The sequence below is a fragment of the Carassius auratus genome, linkage group LG44F (genome assembly GCF_003368295.1).
Source record: "Carassius auratus strain Wakin linkage group LG44F, ASM336829v1, whole genome shotgun sequence".
In the NCBI taxonomy this organism is placed as follows: Eukaryota; Metazoa; Chordata; class Actinopteri; order Cypriniformes; family Cyprinidae; genus Carassius; species Carassius auratus.
Window position 1 is genome coordinate 6,128,337 of NC_039298.1, and position 17,635 is coordinate 6,145,971.

At 44.5% G+C, this 17,635-nt stretch overlaps 1 protein-coding gene across 1 annotated transcript in view; it reads right to left on the minus strand.

The window, feature by feature from the left end:
* Positions 1-294: 294 nt before the first annotated feature.
* Positions 295-17,635, minus strand: part of LOC113068412 (tenascin-like) — a 68,033-nt gene continuing 50,692 nt past the window's right edge. The window contains exons 13-17 of the mRNA XM_026241191.1: positions 2,011-2,162; positions 1,589-1,685; positions 1,159-1,320; positions 908-1,071; positions 295-793 (exon numbers count right to left, since the gene is read on the minus strand). Coding sequence (XP_026096976.1) covers positions 707-793; positions 908-1,071; positions 1,159-1,320; positions 1,589-1,685; positions 2,011-2,162 — 662 coding nt within the window. The 3' untranslated portion in view covers positions 295-706. The remainder of the gene's footprint in view (positions 794-907; positions 1,072-1,158; positions 1,321-1,588; positions 1,686-2,010; positions 2,163-17,635) is intronic.

Sequence of the window (17,635 nt, forward strand, 5' to 3'; positions counted from 1 at the left end):
AGTGCTTTATTAATAAAGTTGAGTTGAGTTGAGTTGAGTCTCGTCTGAAAATGGCACTTGTCTGTATCTACCCCATTAATATGTAACAATGGAGTACAACATTATACTGACTGTGTTTCTAAACACTTTTGCAACGCTTTTTGCTTTGCAACGGTATTTTCTTTTATTGCCTACAAAGCTAGATAGTTTAGTATGCATTAATATATATATATATATATATATATATATATATATATATATATATATATATATATATATATATATATATAGAATGTAAAAAAACACCAATATATACCAACTTAAAGTTCTTTAATTTTATGAAATCTTTCTGCAAGACACTGAAATATGGTACATACAAAGCAATATGAATACAAAGATCACACTCTTAATAGTAGTAGCTTATATATGTGACACCTAGTCCACAGCTTCATTGTAGAGAAGAAGGCAGTGCATAAAATTGGTAATGCTGTGGGGTGTCACAATGCACAGGGCACAAAGAATCCAAACACTGTACAATCCTACATATAGACTACAGATAAACAGCCTTTTTGGCCTTGATATAATTCAGTTGGAGTAAGTAGATAGATGTAATTATGTAGACTGATTGTGTGGTTATACACGGTGTAATGATACTTGCTTTTCAATGATGGTGTGTTTAGGTTTAGGGCATCCCAGCTCTCCTGCACTAATGTGTTTCTCCTTGAGTTCAGGGCCTGAACGAGACTGGGCGGAATTTCATCTCAGTGAAAGGAATGGAGAAATCTTTGCCTTTCCACTCTGTCCAGATCACTCCCTGAGAGAAACCAAACACAGTCCTTACAACTGGTGCACACCAATGGACTTGAGACATGAAGATGTACAGTATATATGTGTGGCTGTATGTATTAGGTGAAGTCAGCTGCTTTACCTGGTGGTTGGTGTTTGTGTTATAGAGGCCATTGAGATTGGCCTCGTGGCAGTTCTTATACCACCAGCCACCTCTGTAGGACATGGCACAGCGCGTTATGAACGGCTGAGAGTCTCTGTCCCGCGTGGAGAACGGTCGTCTGTCATGGTACGTCAGTGAGTCACCTGTACATGAAGATGTGCAGAGTTTTTCCAGTCTACAGCCTCATCCTGTCTACATGCATGTGTAGAAGCTGTTCATGATGGACTCACCGGCTGTGCCAGAATATCCAGACACTCTGATGGTGTAGTGTTTTTTCACACTTTCGACAGAGAACGAGGAATAGTGTGCGTAAACGGTCTCGTCTCCTGCTCTGAGGTCTACTCTCAGGGTCATTGGACTCATCTTAGTGAAGTTATGAAGCTGCTCATTTCCTAAAGCAGGGAGAAGACACATCACATCATCCACAAACCTTCTTGACTGTTGTTTCACACTTGACTGTGTAACGGGTGCCTGTTACATAAATGTATTCACTGTAAACGGTGGAAGACTGTAATAATACAGTGTCCACAGCTTTACCCATGTTTGTGCAGTTTCAGAGAAATGACGCACTCTCTTTGTGTCAGCAGAAGTTTGGTCCTGCACGATGACATAGGGACTTCACATAGGAAACTACCTGAGTGTGAGAACTGTGTTTCTCACCAAGCCAGAATTCCCCATCCAGCGCTCCAAATCCACTGCTATATTCACGCCAGCTCCTGAAGAAGTTCGTCTTCCCATCCTTTCTTCGCTGAAAAACCTGGACACACAAACACAGAGATGACACCACTTCAGCAGGGAATGCCTAACTAACATCTCTTTATGGAATATAGTGAAATATTATTAGATGTTACTTATGTTTAAGCAAATATTATTATTACTGTTGCTCATTCTGATGTTTAGAGATCTGAACAAACTGCTTTACACCATAATTTTACACACGTGTGATCAAATGTATGTGGTTATTTTTGACATTAGTGACTGTGTGTGTAAATAGAAATCTTTATATAATAAGTAGTTTAATCATCATAATAAGTACTCCTCCTGTGCTGGTGATTGAACCACTAGTAAAGATTGATTCATACCGTCCAGCCTCCTCCATCAGTCTCCATGTCACAGTAAACCATCAGTGGCTTCCCTCCCCGGCCCTGTGGAAACACCTCCACGACACCCGACTGCAGGGCTCCGTTCTGCCTCTCCTGGGAACAGTCAGTGGGAAAGGGGAACCGCAGGGTCCCTGAGAGAAAGAGAGCAGAACAATAGGGTGAACCTCATGAAAACATCTCCAGCTCACACTTCACCTCAAGATTTTGTCACTGTGCCCAATAATAACTGACAGGAAATTCTCAACAACATGATCAAAAAGCAATGTTGTTCAATTTAAATCAGCATAAATCTAAAAGCAGAGCCACAGAAATTAGTAAAATAGTGTCTATTCTGATCAATTCAGACACTTTTGCCATTGATCTTTGGTTTGTTTGTTTCTTTATTATGACTAATCACATGGATCTAATTTTCTACAAATTTTTCAAGCACAATAAACTGAGAGCAAATGCTACTAAAAATTAAAAATAAAAATATTATGGTTAAAATGTGTGTTGTGCTGAGAACTTGGGAAATATGTTTAACTGTAAATTAATATAATGTCAAAGCAAAACAAAATGGAGTTAATTGATATTTACTATAGTTCGGAAGCAGGGCCATGCCTCAAACAATCACCTGAATAATAAAACCTCCATATATACCGAGCCACCTCATACCACTGTGCTCTCGTTCTCTTGAAGGACAGATGGATTCGCCTGGTCTGGACGTCATTCTGTTCTATTTAATATCACTGGCGACACTTGAGGATCACCTCTCTTCATCCTGATCACAGTCTCTTTCCGAGCGGTCGCGTTCGGTCGCGCACATTCTGGGCCACGAGCGTCTACTCACAGGCTCATCTCTGGAGGATTCTGAGCTGTTGCCGGTCTCCTCGCTCTCTGTCAGTGAGATCCGCGGGCCGAGATCGCCATCATCGTTTGCATGATGGACGCAGAAACGGAATTCTCGCTCCCCTCATGAGCCGCTTTGCTCATGCTTCCTCAGCTCTCTCTTTGCACATTTTTTACAATCCAGAACCACAGAATCTTCTTTTCATTCTCTCCCTCCCAACTTCTCTCCCTGCCTCCCTACATCTTGCTACACACCCCACTCACAGACATCCTTTCATCCCAACATCCTTTTTCCACTCTAACTTCAGCTGTTTACAGGAATATGGCCTTGTGTCTCTAATTATCTCTAACAAATGTAAATGTTGTTACTTCTGCTCAGGTAGCATTATTAAAACAGCAGCTAACAACAGCACCACCACAGCAGCGCCTCAGGTGAACGATCATACAGCTACAATTGCTCCACCACAGCAGCGCTTCAGGTGTATGATCATACAGCTACAACAGCACCACCACAGCAGCGCCTCAGGTGAACGATCATACAGCTACAACAGCACCACCACAGCGGCTCAGGTGAACAATCATACAGCTACAACAGCACCACCACAGCGGCTCAGGTGAACGATCATACAGCTACAACAGCACCACCACAGCGGCTCAGGTGAACGATCATGCAGCTACAAGAGCATTACCAAAGTAGCGCCTCAGGTGAACGATCATACAGCTACAACAGCACCACCACAGCGGCTCAGGTGAACGATCATACAGCTACAACAGCATCACCAAGGTAGCGCCTCAGCTGGACGAGTCTGCAGCTAACAACAACACCTCCATGGCAGCGCCTCAGGTGAACGATGCTACAGCTACAACAGCACCACCACAGCAGTGCCTCAGGTGAACAATCACACAGCTACAACAGCACCAGCAGCAGCACCTCAGGCAGACGATCCCACAGCTAACTACAGCACCATTATCCTATTCAGGATAGATCAGTCAGTGTAAACGCACAGTCCTAAGTTCATGTCTCAGACTGCTGACTGTTTCTATAGCAAACGGGAAGCTTCTAATGGCAGCTGCAGTGACGTGCTGACTTACTGTTTGGCTCTTTCATTCAGAAGGTGGGGCTTCCTGCGATTAAGCGACCTATTGAGCATTGAATATATTATAGTGTTTGCTCACACAGACCAGCTGGTCTCCTTCAACCTCCAATTCTATTTCCAAAACTCTTTCAGTTCTCTCCTTCCCTCCCTCCCTGCTTCTTCCAACACACCCCACTCAAAGACATTATTCATCCCAACATCCCTTCTTCCACCCTTCCTTCAGCCTATTCTTCCCTCTCTTTACCTCTCAATCGCACTCTCTCCCTACCTTCTCCTACCTCCTCCCCCTCCTATATCCTCTCATCCTCAACTCCCCCCACTCAAAGACCTTTCATCCCAACATCCCTTCTTCCACCCTTCCTTCAGCCTGCTTTACCCTCTCTTTACCTATCAATCGCAGTTTCTCCATACCTTCCCCTACCTCCTTCCCCTCCTATATCCTCTCATCCTCAACCCCCTCCCCCCACTCAAAGACCTTTCATCCCAACATCCCTTCTTCCACCCTTCCTTCAGCCTGCTTTACCCTCTCTTTACCTCTCAATCGCAGTTTCTCCCTACCTTCCCCTACCTCCTCCCCCTCCTATATCCTCTCATCCTCAACCCCCTCCCCTCATTCAAAGACATCCTTTCATCCCAACATCCCTTCTTCCACCCTTCCTTCAGCCTGCTCTACCCTATCTTTACCTCTTAATCGCACTTTCTCCCTACCTTCCCCTACCTCCTCCCCCCTTCTATATCCTCTCATCCTTAACCCCCTCCCCCTACTCAAAGACATCCTTTCATGCCAACATCCTTTCTTCCACCCTTCCTTCAGCCACTGTCAGGGCTGCCTCTCATCTACGGGCCCCTTCACACCTGAGCATTCTGTGATGGAGCCATGCGAGAAACTCCTGCTCTCATAACCCTATGACACCAGCAGACTGACTTGCAAAGCACCTCTGCAGTCCTATCAAGAACCTGACATAGTCGACAGGCCACTACCAGAAGAGGCTGAATTAAATTAACATACCTTCTCTCCATGACACTCTCATTCCAACCATTAACCATATCATCACAACCATTGAATACTTGTTCACTTAACAAGCCACGGAGTTGGCCGGCCAAAGCCGATGCCACTAAATGCCAAGTCTTGCCTATCCATCATGAATCCGGTGAGGCTTCTGGGATGGTGTCATTGTGAGCCTCATTCTTTTGCTGAAGTAATTGTGTCTTTGAGTCTTGTGGTCCTTGTCCTGAGGCTCCTGAAGCGCCTCCCGGAGGGCAGGAGGTTAAACAGTCCATGGTCAGTGTGAGAGGAGTCCTTGAGAATGCTGTGAGCTCGTCGTAGACAGCGTTTCCTCTGCATGTCCTCAAGAGCAGGAAGTGGTGTCCCTGTGATGTGTTGCAGTTTTCACCACCTGTAGGGAAGTTTGAACTATTGCTGATCAGGAAATTGTGCTCGCCCCAGGGTGTCAGTAAAAACACGGCACAGGATTCAGAACATTCTGACTTTACTGTAGTAAACGTGTGTGTGTGTGTGTGTGTGTGTGGTCTGAAATAAACAAATAAATAACATATTACAATAATATAATGACAACATATATACATGATATTCACATCTAATACAATTCCTAGTTAACTGCAATACTTAAATTTCCCTCTAGATGGCGCATTCAGCATGTATAACAGTAATTTGCAAATTCTCCGTGTCTGTTATAAAGTGATGAGTAATCATCGTATACGAACGGGATTACGGAGAATATGATAAAATCAACATCTAAACACTTATTAACTAAATTATGATGCACCAAACAATGATACATAAGGAATGAAGTAAATAAATAACTTGCATAATATGCATAATCTGTTATATTTAACTACTTCAGCGTGAGTTCAGAACTCTGAGGAGACAGACATCTTGCTAATTTCTTTCAAATAAAGCCATAACAGGGCGGGATAACTATATTAAGTATCACATAAAAGTATATAGACTTACATCTTTGCATAAACGCACACAAAGTAAGCAAACTCCAAAGATTAATATCAGGAACTCAGGAACATGCGTTCATTCTCTTCACTCCGCTCGCTGACAAGAGAGGTCGGGAAGTTTCTAGCTCGCCACCTATCGTCCTTTTCCAACGTCATCCATAAAGTGGACTCTGATTGGTTAGACCTCCTTAACACTGCCGCCCCCAAATATGCAGGGCATATTTGTTTCTCAATCTAAGTTAAGAGTCTTTGAGTTTGACGTTGGTGTCATTTTCCTCAGTAATCTCTGGTAGGTTAATAAAACGGGTGACAGGCCGTGTATATAGTCGACCCTTAACTTGGACCTCTACAGACCTTACTTGTCCATCTGCTCCAGGGAATGTCCTGACCACTCTCCCGATTAACCAGAGGGCCCTTGGTAGTTGAGGGTCAACCAACATTACAACGGCTCCAACTGCAAGGTTTTTTGTCTCTGCATGCCATTTGTGTCGCAGCTGGAGGTTAGGCAAGTAGTGTCTCACAAAGCTTGACCAGAAATGATCAGTTAGGACTTGGCTTTGTCTCCATCGGCGTCGTCCAATGAGTTCGTTAGCAGGGTATGTCACTTGAGGTAGAGAGCTATCTGGCCGCCCCATGAGCAGGAGATTTGGGGTAACTGGGTCCAAATCAGCTACGTTGGAGGAGACATATCCTAGGGGCTTACTATTGAGAATTCCCTCTATCTCAATAAGCACAGTTTGAAGCACTTCTTCTGTCACTGTTTGTGCACCTACTACTGTACAGAGGGCATTTTTGAGGGATCGAATCTCTCTTTCCCAGATGCCACCAAAGTGGGGAGCACTAGGAGGGTTAAAGAGGAATGTGATTTTCTGTTTGGCAAGATGTTGTTGAAGCTCTTGACTACAATTTTTTAAGGCCTCTCTTAGCTCTCTCTCTCCACCCTGGAAATTAGTGCCCTGGTCAGATAGCAGTTCAGAAGGGGTGCCTCGGCGTGCAATAAACCTTCTGAGAGCCATAAGAAAGGAATCTGTGTCTATAGATGTGAGCAGCTCAATGTGTACACAGCGAGTCGTGAGACACTTGAAGATTATGCCCCATCTTTTTTCACAGCGTCTGCCTATCTTGATTTGGAAGGGCCCAAACAATCCATACCCGTGCTGTAAAAGGGAGGTTTGTGGAGTCTCAGACGTGCTGGAGGTAAATCAGCCATTTTAGGGACCTCAGGTTTTGCCTTCCACTTACAACATTCTATACAGTTGTGTTGGGATTTTCAAACTGCCTCACGACCCCGGAGTATCCACACATTTCTCCTCAATTCAGCAAATACCCGTTCCGGTCCTGGGTGACACAACTTACTGTCATAGTCTTGTTTGAGTAGTTTGGTTGCCGGGTGGTGAGGATCCAGAACTATTGGGTGAATTGTCTGGAGTTCTAGACCTTCAGCCCTACGTAGACGTCCTCCAACACGTATAAGCTGACTGGATTCATCAAACTCTGGGGCCAAAGTAAGTAAGCGGCTTGTGGTGGAGACAGGCTTACCAGCTCTCAGTTGTTCATATTCCTCAGGGAAGCTGTTTCGTTGGATATTTTGAAAGATGAGATTTTCTGCCATCACATAATCTTTAGCTGTAGGTGAGCTGGATTGGTTTGAGTCACTTTGAGTGTGCTGGACTGTGGCTTCAACTAGGTCTTTCCAGAAACTGTACTCACTAGGTTCTACGGGATTGGACATTCTTGAGACACCACAGAATACACTTTTCCTCTTTTCCCCCTCATCATCAGGGGTTTTAAAGGTTGGCCTAGCTGGCCACTCACATTCAGCTTGTAGTAAGAATGGTGGACCTTGACTCCATCTGTTTGGTGTTGTAAGCTCTATTAAGTTGCGCCCCCTTGTGAGATCATCTGAAGGGTTTCTAGGAGAATCCACATATCGCCATTCATGTTGGTCAGTTAGGTCTTGGATTTCTGCTATCCTAGTCCCTACAAAGACTTTAAAGGTGCAGGACTCAGATTTTATCCATGAAAGAACTGTGGTTGAATCGGACCACAGGACCACTCGGTTGATTTCAATTGTGAGTTCGTTTTCTAGTAGCTTTGAAAGTTGGGCACCAATAAGGGCTGCACATAGCTCAAGTCTTGGAACAGTTTGTTTGCGTTTGGGGGCAACTTTAGATCTGGCCATCAGGAATGCAAGCTGAATTTTGCCCTGTTCATCTTCAGTTCTGAGGTATGCCACAGAACCATATGCTTGTTCTGAAGCATCACAGAAGATATGAATTTGTCTTGTGACATTGGGTTTGTCCATATCTGCTGAAACATAGCACCGTGGAAGTGTAACTTCAGAAAGGATGGGGAGCTCATTCTCCCAATCGTTCCAGGCTTTCAATAGGTCTGTTGGCAACAGGGGGTCATCCCAATCCCTTTGTTTGTTCCACAACTGTTGGATCAGAATTTTAGCACGGGAGGTGAAAGGCAAAATGAATCCCAGAGGGTCATATTGGCTTGCTGTGACCCTATAAATGTGCCGCAGAGTGGGTGTGGTTTTTGGTACTTGGCGATGTTTGTAACCGAGGATGTCTGCATCATAATTCCATCTCAAGCCAAGAGTGGATTCCTGTGGTTCGACCTTGTCATGTGATAGCCAAAGCTCAATGCTGTCTGAACGAGCCTCTTTGGGAAGGTGATCAATGACATTTGGCATGTTGCAGGCCCATTGACGAATTTCAAACCCACCACTACTAAGAAGGCTACGCAAACCATCCACCAACTGTTTGACATCATCTGGGAACCTTACACTCTTGAGGCAGTTGTCTACATAAAAGTTACGTTCAACTGTTGATCTGAGAGTGTTATCTGGTTGCGTGTTCTCCAAAGCATGGCGCTGTACAGCATAAATGGCACAGCAGGGGCTGCAGGTTGTGCCAAAAGGCAACACTTGCCACTCATAAATGCTGGGAGGCTTACTGGGTTCAAGATCACGCCAAACAAAGCGGAGGAGATGTTTGTCATCAGGCAGTAGGCGGACCTGATGAAACATAGCCTTTATATCTCCACTTACTGCAACAGTATACTCCCTGAAGCGCAACAGAACTCCCAAAAGGGAAGGGCTGAGAGCAGGTCCGGCAAGGAGGTAGTGGTTCAGGTTTTGACCTTTGTGTTCAAAGGAGCAGTTGAACACAACACGGTTTTTTCCATTATGTTGAACCATGTGGTGGGGAATAAACCATGATTCTCCTCCAGTGGTCTCACAGTCCATAGTGAGCTTAACAACATAGCCAGAATTCTCCAGTTTCTTGATCTCTTCATTGTATGTAGCTGCCTTCACAGGATCCTTTGCCAGTCGTCGCTCTGTGCTTCTCAAATTGGGCATGAAAGAATCCTTCGTGGCATGGAGGTGAGGCATATCAGCTTTCCTTAGGAGTGGTGTTGCATAGCGGTTCACTCCATCTACCATGACTCTGGTGGTTCTGGCTTGTAACAAGTCCAATGCAATCTGATCTTGTCTTGATCGTACAACCAATCTCTCGTTCTTGTGTGGGATAGTATCACCTTGCCAAAGTCTCTCCACATTCTGGAAAAGCTCTTCCATTTGAGGGTTGACAGAGATATGTAAACATTGCTGAGGTGGAAGCTGTTGCTCTAGAAAGCATGCTGGGCCTTGTAATGTCCAACCTAATCGGGTTCTGATAGCTGCTGGACCTCCAGGGGGGCCGAGAAGTACAGGCTCAATGGGTGTAATTAGGTGAGGGTGATCTGCTCCTATTAGAAGAAGGGGACACGCTCTGTGGATGGGCTGCAAGGGAATCCTCTTCAGGTGTTGATATTTTTGCTGAAGCATAGAGATGGGGTAGGAGTGCTCAGCCAGACTTAAGTGCTCAGAGGTAAAAGCATTCTGGATTTGGTAGCTCCATTGAGGCTGTGATATTGAGCGCACCTTAAAGGAAACGGAGGCCCCAGTGAGTTTCTTGACATCTTGTCGAATTGTTCTTAATGCTAGCTCCTCTGTCTGTCCCTTAAGCCCTAGCTTCTGAACTGCTGCTGGAAGTAGCATGGTTCTTTCGGATCCATCATCGAGCACTGCGTAGGTGTTTAGGCTTTGATTCTTGTGTTGTAGCACGACAGGAATCACTTTCAGTAGAACATGCTTGGATCCTTCAGGCCTGTCCAGGTACAGGGTATTATTTGTGGAGCTCACCAAACAGGTGCCCTCTGTCTGTGATCGGTCGTTCACCTCATGAAGGATTTGAAGGTGTTTACCATTACATAAGTGACAGGGCTTTTTCAGGGTGCAATTTTTTGCTAAGTGAGACCGGCCACATTTCCAACAACGGTTGTTGTCTTTGATCCATTTAATCATCTCCTCTTTACTGAATTTCTGGAAGGTGGTACACTGGCTCAGGAAGTGTTCGGTACTGTCACAGTATGGGCACAACACCCTACTCTGTTCGAGTCTCTGAACTAAGTTGGACTGCTTTGAGGGTAACAATGCTTGTGTAGTAGTGTCATGGGTTTGATCAGCTCCATGAAAAACATTGGCAAGTCTAGGCTTTACTAATGAGCTTGATCTTGGTTGCACTATTCTACATCTCTGCTCCTTTCTTTGATATAAGTCATCACAGTCTTGGCACCATGATTCAAATTTGAGCCACTCTGCTAAATCCAGTAGAGTATAAACTGCACCAGACTGATAAGGCATGTGTCGTCTGAAAGAGGCACGTAAATCTGGAGGAAGTTTAGTGAGCAGATGGGCTACATGTGAACCACATTGTAATTCCACGTTACCTTCAGGACCTAATGTCTTCAGAAGACCCACAAGAGCTTGGATTTGAAGGGCAAACCTATCAAAACTGGCCAAATCTCCAGGCTGAACATCAGGGGCATCCATGACCGCTGCTATTTTAGTTAAGGCTAACTGATGAGGTCTTCCAAATCTGTCAGTAAGTGCAGTCATAGTGTCTGTGTACGGCCAAAGGGAATTGAGGAATGAGTCTGCAATTAGACGGGCCTCTTCAAACTTCAGATGATCTAAAAGAACCTGATACTTGAAAAGCTCAGTTGCATCATCAGGAAGCAGATTGTCAAGAGCCAACTTTAGACGAGCGAACTCGCTGGGGTCATGACGGGTGAAGTATGGAATCGTTGGTTGTGGGCCCCTGTAGGAAGTCTCTGGACATACTGTGCTCTGAGGCCGCCCCGTGGGAGAAGAGTATGGCAGCTTATGAGCAGTAGAAAGCTGTGGTCTGGACTTGTAGGCATATGTGTCTGCACCTGACTTAAATAAACTCTCCCTAGGTGGTGCTTGAGGTCTGCGTGGAGTAGGTACTGGAATGTAGGGCACTGGACTTGGTGCCGTTACCTCAGGTTGTCTATAAATGGTTCTAGGGAGTGGCACTGGAATTGTACAAATTGGCTGTGGTTGAGATGCTGGTAAGGCTGACGGCTGCTGCAGCCTTAAAGTCTGCATATCTTTTTGAAGTGTCTGTAACTGGCGAATTTCCTCCTTAAGGATCATCTGAGCTTCACGTAACTGCATATTCTCCCTTTTTAGATCTTGAACCTCCAACCTGTGTCTAACAGATATGAATGAAGTCTCATCCTCTTGTAGCGAATGCTCCTCCTCTCCATCACTTTCATAGTGCAGTGTGGTGGACCACTGTCTATCAGGTTGTCGGTCAACACAAGAAACTGGAGTACTCATGGCTCCAGCTACTGCTTCATATGGATGCTGCATGGGGCTGGTTATAACTGGTTCAGTTGGTTGCATATGATATTGTACTTCATAGTCCCTGAGATAGGCTGGAGGCTGAGTTATGCGTCTTGGGCGCACACTATTAAAGGAAGGTTGCTCTGACATCCTGTCTCTGTGGTAAGCACACGATCCGGCTCGAAGGACCACAATGTAGGGAAGTTTGAACTATTGCTGATCAGGAGATTGTGCTCGCCCCAGGGTGTCAGTAAAAACACGGCACAGGATTCAGAACATTCTGACTTTACTGTAGTAAACGTGTGTGTGTGTGTGTGTGGTCTGAAATAAACAAATAAATAACATATTACAATAATATAATGACAACATATATACATGGTATTCACATCTAATACAATTCCTAGTTATCTGCAATACTTAAATTTCCCTCTAGATGGCGCATTCAGCATGTATAACAGTAATTTGCAAATTCTCCGTGTCTGTTATAAAGTGATGAGTAATCATCGTATACGAACGGGATTACGGAGAATATGATAAAATCAACATCTAAACACTTATTGACTAAATTATGATGCACCAAACAATGATACATAAGGAATGAAGTAAATAAATAACTTGCATAATATGCATTATCTGTTATATTTAACTACTTCAGCGTGAGTTCAGAAGTCTGAGGAGACAGACATCTTGCTAATTTCTTTCAAATAAAGCCATAACAGGGCGGGATAACTATATTAAGTATCACATAAAAGTATATAGACTTACATCTTTGCATAAACGCACACAAAGTAGGCAAACTCCAAAGATTAATATCAGGAACTCAGGAACATGCGTTCATTCTCTTCACTCCGCTCGCTGACAAGAGAGGTCGGGAAGTTTCTAGCTCGCCACCTATCGTCCTTTTCCAACGTCATCCATAAAGTGGACTCTGATTGGTTAGACCTCCTTAACACCACCCTCTGCAGTGCCTTGCGGTCAGCCACTAAGCAGTTCCCATACCAGACTGTGATGCAACTGGTCAGAATGCTCTCAATCGCACACCAGTAGAAGTTCACCAGGATGGATGAAGACAGCTGGTTCTTCTTCAGTGTCCTGAGGTAGAAAAGGCGCTGATGAGCCTTCTTGACCAGGCTGCAGGAGTTTGTGGCCCAGGACAGTTCCTCCGAGATGGAGGTTCCCAGGAACTTGAAGCTGGAGACACGTTCAACAACCATCCCGTTAATGTGGATGGGGTCATGTGTGCTTCCTTTCTTCTTCCTGAAGTCCACAATGAGCTCCTTAGTCTTTAGGAGCAGGTTATTGTCAGTGCACCATGTGGCCAGGTGCTGTACCTCTTCCCTGTAGGCAGTCGCATCGTTGTGTGTGATGTGGCCAATCACTGTGGTGTCATCTGCAAACTTAATGATGGAGTTGGATCCATGCAAAGGCTTGCAGTCATGGGTGTAAAGGGAGTAAAGGAATGGGCTCCGCACACAGCCCTGTGGTACGCCATTGTTAAGTGTGATGGTGGTGGAGTGGGTGTGGCCTGACGAACATGCTGAGGTTTGTTGGTCAGAAAATCCATAATCCAGTTGCAGAGGGAGGTGTTAATGTCCATGTCTCCAAGTTTTGTGGTCAGCTTGGAGGAAATTATGGTGTTAAATGCTGAACTGAAGCCAACAAACAACATCCTAACATACGTGTTGTTATGGTCCAGTTGTGTGAGTGCAGAGTGCAGCACTGTGCATAGTGCATCCTCTGTGCTCCTATTCCTACGGTAGGCAAATTGGTGTGGGTCCAGTGTGGGTGGGAGGCAGTCTATGAGGTGTGCTGGGACCAGTCGCTCGAAGCACTTCATAATGATGGGTGTGAGTGCTACGGGGTGATAGTCATTCAGGCACATTGGGGAGGAGTGTTTCGGTACTGGCACAATGGATGTGGACTTAAAACATGTTGGCACAGTTGCTTTCTGTGAGGGACATGTTGAAAATGTCTGTGAAGACGCCTGCAAGCTGCTCTGCACATGCCCCAAGCACACGTCCAGGAATGTCATCAGGGCCAGCAGCCTTGCGTGCGTTGATCCGGCTCGATGCATTGTGGACATCTGTGTAGGTGAGTTTGAAGATTTGGTGGTCTGCTGAGGGTGTAATTTTGGTGGCCGTCTCCTTGCTTGCTCCTTGCTCCTCGCTTGCTGTTGAAGCGTGCATAAAAGTAATTTAGCTCGTTAAGGAAGGAGACGTCCGTGACCGCTGGGAGTGGAGTTGCTTGACTTGTAGTCACTGATGACCTGGATGGCCTGCCACATGCGTCAGAGGTTGGAAAAGTGTTCCTCTACCTTCAGATTGTAGCAGTACTTGGCCTTTTTGATGCTCCTTTTGAGATTAGCCCTGGATTTACTGTAGGCCTGAGCGTCATCTGACCTGAAGGCAGTGTTGCGGGCTTTCAGCAGAAGTCGCACCTCCTTTTTCATCCATGGCTTCTGATTAGGGTATGTTGTTATCTGTTTTTATGTTGTAACACTGTCAGTGGTGGTGTTGATGTGATCCAGTACAGAGGAGGTGTAGATATCAATGTCTGTGGGAAAGACACAGGCAGCATGAGAAGCAAACATACTCCAGTCAGTGTGTTGAAACCTGTCCTGAAGTAAAGAGTATGCTCCCGTTGGCCACACTTTGATGGTCTTTACTGATGGTTTCACACGGTTGATGAGAGGTGAATACTTAGGGGTGAAAAACAAAGAAAGGTGATCAGACTGTCCGAGGTGGGGGAGGGGGCTCGCGATGTAAGCTCCATTAATGTTTGTATAAACATGATCCAAAGTTTTGTCTCCTCTGGTGTGGCAGGAAACATGCTGGTGAAATTTGGGGAGCACTGTCTTTAATTTGCAGTGATTAAAATCACCCGCGACACTAAGAGCAGCATCCAGGTGAGCAGTCTGTTGTTTACTAATGGCTGCATGAAGTTCGTTCAAAGCAAGCTTGGCATTAGCATCCGGTGGAATATAGACTGCGGTTATTATGGTGGAAGTGAACTCCTGCGGCAGATAAAAAGGTCTACATTTAACCATGAGAAACTCTAGGTAAGCTGAGCAGTGTCTCTCAACAATGACAGTGTTCGTACACCAAGCTTTGTTGACATAAATGCACAATCCACCACCTCTTGTCTTGCCGGAGTCATCTGCCGTTCTATCTGCCCGAAGCGTGTAGCGTCCTGCTAGCTCAATAGCATTGTTGGGTACGTCGCTGTGTAGCCATGTTTCTGTGAAAACCATGACAGTGCAGTCCAGAAGTCTCTTACTGTGGGTGATGCGGAGTCGTAACTCATCCATTTTGTTCACCAGTGACCGCACATTAGCGAGGAAAATGCTGGGTAAAGAGAGCCGGAGCGGTGTTAGCTTTAGCTTGACTCTTAGACCTCCTCCGCCCGGCTGGGTAGAGTGTGTAGCCTTGGGTGTTCTAGCGATCTCAGGGATGAGTCGAAGATTGGTGATAAAACTGTTGAAAAAGTCCTCACCGATATCCAAAAGCTCCTGTCGGGTGTATGATGTTAAAGCAAATCTGTTCAGTACGAACAGACCCGAGATGAGCAGGAATAATACTGCAAAATTGCAAAAACTGGAGAGACGCTGAGCCTCGCAATGTGTTCGTGCCGCCAATTTGGACTTGAAGGTAAAGGTTCTTTAACCTGCTTGAAGGATCAACTATTCCTGGTGTGGTGTTAGCGCAGTGGATAAGACACATGCCTTTGGTGTGAGAGACCCGGGTTCGAATCCACTGTGAGACACCAATGTGTCCCTGAGCAAGACACTTAACCCCTAGTTGCTCCAGAGGCGTGCGACCTCTGCCATATATAGAAATTGTAAGTCGCTTTGGATAAAAGCGTCAGCTAAATGAATAAATGTAATGTAATGTAAATTCCTATGAATAACCACTGGCTGCGATTGCCCAACTTCTCTCATTCTCACACATGTGTACTTCTAAAGGCTTACGAAAACAAGAACCTGAGTTAACCATCTAAAGTCTGAACCAATCAGCCTCTGCATCCTCTCCGTATGATCAGGCATTCTGAGCACATGCTTAACTCAGCTCTTCCAAACTTTGGGGGTCCTCATTGTCTGGCCTAAATATATGCTAGAGACGGTACCCCCACCCTGGGTCTCCCTGAGCCTTCAATTCAAGATGCCCTGACCATCATCCTATTCCCTCGACCCCTTCATCCTCTTTCTACTCTTTTTCTACTCCCAGTTTCATAGCTTTTTTGTGGCTTGGTCCTAGCTAGTGAAATGGTTCTAAAATAGGCCTTGTTTTATTTGCTTAAAGGCGCAATATGTAATTTTTCTACTTTAAAAATAGCAGAAATCACTAAATGTATGTTATATATATTTTTTAGTTGTGTACTTACATCATCCCAACAGTTTCCACGAACTTTCAAATCCGGAGAAAATTATAGTTTAATTCGAAGACACGGCACGTTTCTTTATTTCCATTTTGTCGCCCGTCTATGACGTCATATAAACTTTGACCCCTCTAGTTTGTCTAACTTCCTGCGGAACCGCCAAATACAAAGGTGAACAGAAACAAATACAAGACGAAGAAGAAAAAGTAGTAGCCTTTATCGAGACTATTATATTATATATTTATATTGTTTATATTCGTATTTAAACCTCAATCAATAACTTAGTTATGGATCATCATTATGCTTTGCCTGCACGTTCTGTGAAGCGCAAACGCACGGGTGAAATAAATGACCCGAGATGGTTTTGGAACAAGAGAAGCATAAGACACGGTTAAATATTGGAGTTGCATTTCCAAGATAGAGAGAGCTTCGTGACAAGCTGAAACTATAGAGAGATGCCGAACTCGCTTGCATTCTGATAAACAGGTATGCATCCATTCAGCTAACTGTATATATCCGTATATTTTGTGAAACGATGATGTCTTGTGTAAAACGCAGACGGACTAGCTCTCATGTAAATCTACATTTGTTCAATATCTAGCTGAATAAAGTAGCTTCAAATGCAGTTCTCTAACTTGTTCGATATCATAGTATAACGTAATCATAATTATTAACGAAAGGCGACCGTGTTTTTTAACATATATTACTACTAGCTAGATGGAATATTTATTTGATAGGGGTCTCATAATTCATATAGACGGTTTCATCGGGCGCACGGTCGTGTATATCGGTCTGGCTGCGGTGCCTTCTACAAACGCAGTTAAAGTCAAGGTGATGAGTTGACTGAAGTTGGGCTCTGGTGGATGTGCTGTAGGATGTGCTTCCCATACATTTATTTATTTTTTGAGACTCGCCACACTTTTAAAACTGATCTTTTTTCAAAAAGACTTCATTGAGTAACGTTGCATACCGCACGTTTAATAATAATAATAATGATTCCTTACATTTATGTTTATGTATCAAAGCGAGGCACAGGTGTTTTTATATCGCTGTATTTCTGAAGGAGGACTTGCATGTTATATGCCTGATAAAGCCGCGTGTGAGCATACCAGCTCTGCTTCCTTTACAGCTGTTACTGGGGAAACCTCTATTTCTCGCGCTTTATGTCTATGCTTTAAAACATCTCCTGTTGGGAAATAATGAATTTGCATTTTCATTAAGTCTGCCTGATCCACGCAGCAAACATTTTGTTTGTTATCAAAAAATATCTACTCTAGAGGGACTTTGCTGTTGTTATTGATTCTATTTGGAAGTCTACCGGAAGTTAAGTTATGTCCACAAAAGCGCTCATGCGCAGTAACGTTTGTTTATGTTGTTGCCGTTGAAACTGTCTATATCTCTCCGTTCGAAAAGACGTGATTGTCAAAATACTAAGTTAGAATGAGTGAGGAATGATAGGGAGCGACAGAGCGCGTGTTCCAATGAACAACAACTCCCATGAGCCTTACGCTCTTTCCTGACGTCATCAAAGTACGTCTTATGTTATTATTTTGATTGAGTGACCCCTGATGGCCAAAAATTCCATACTACACGTTTAATATAGTTCTCATTGGGTTTTTGATTTTACATTTAG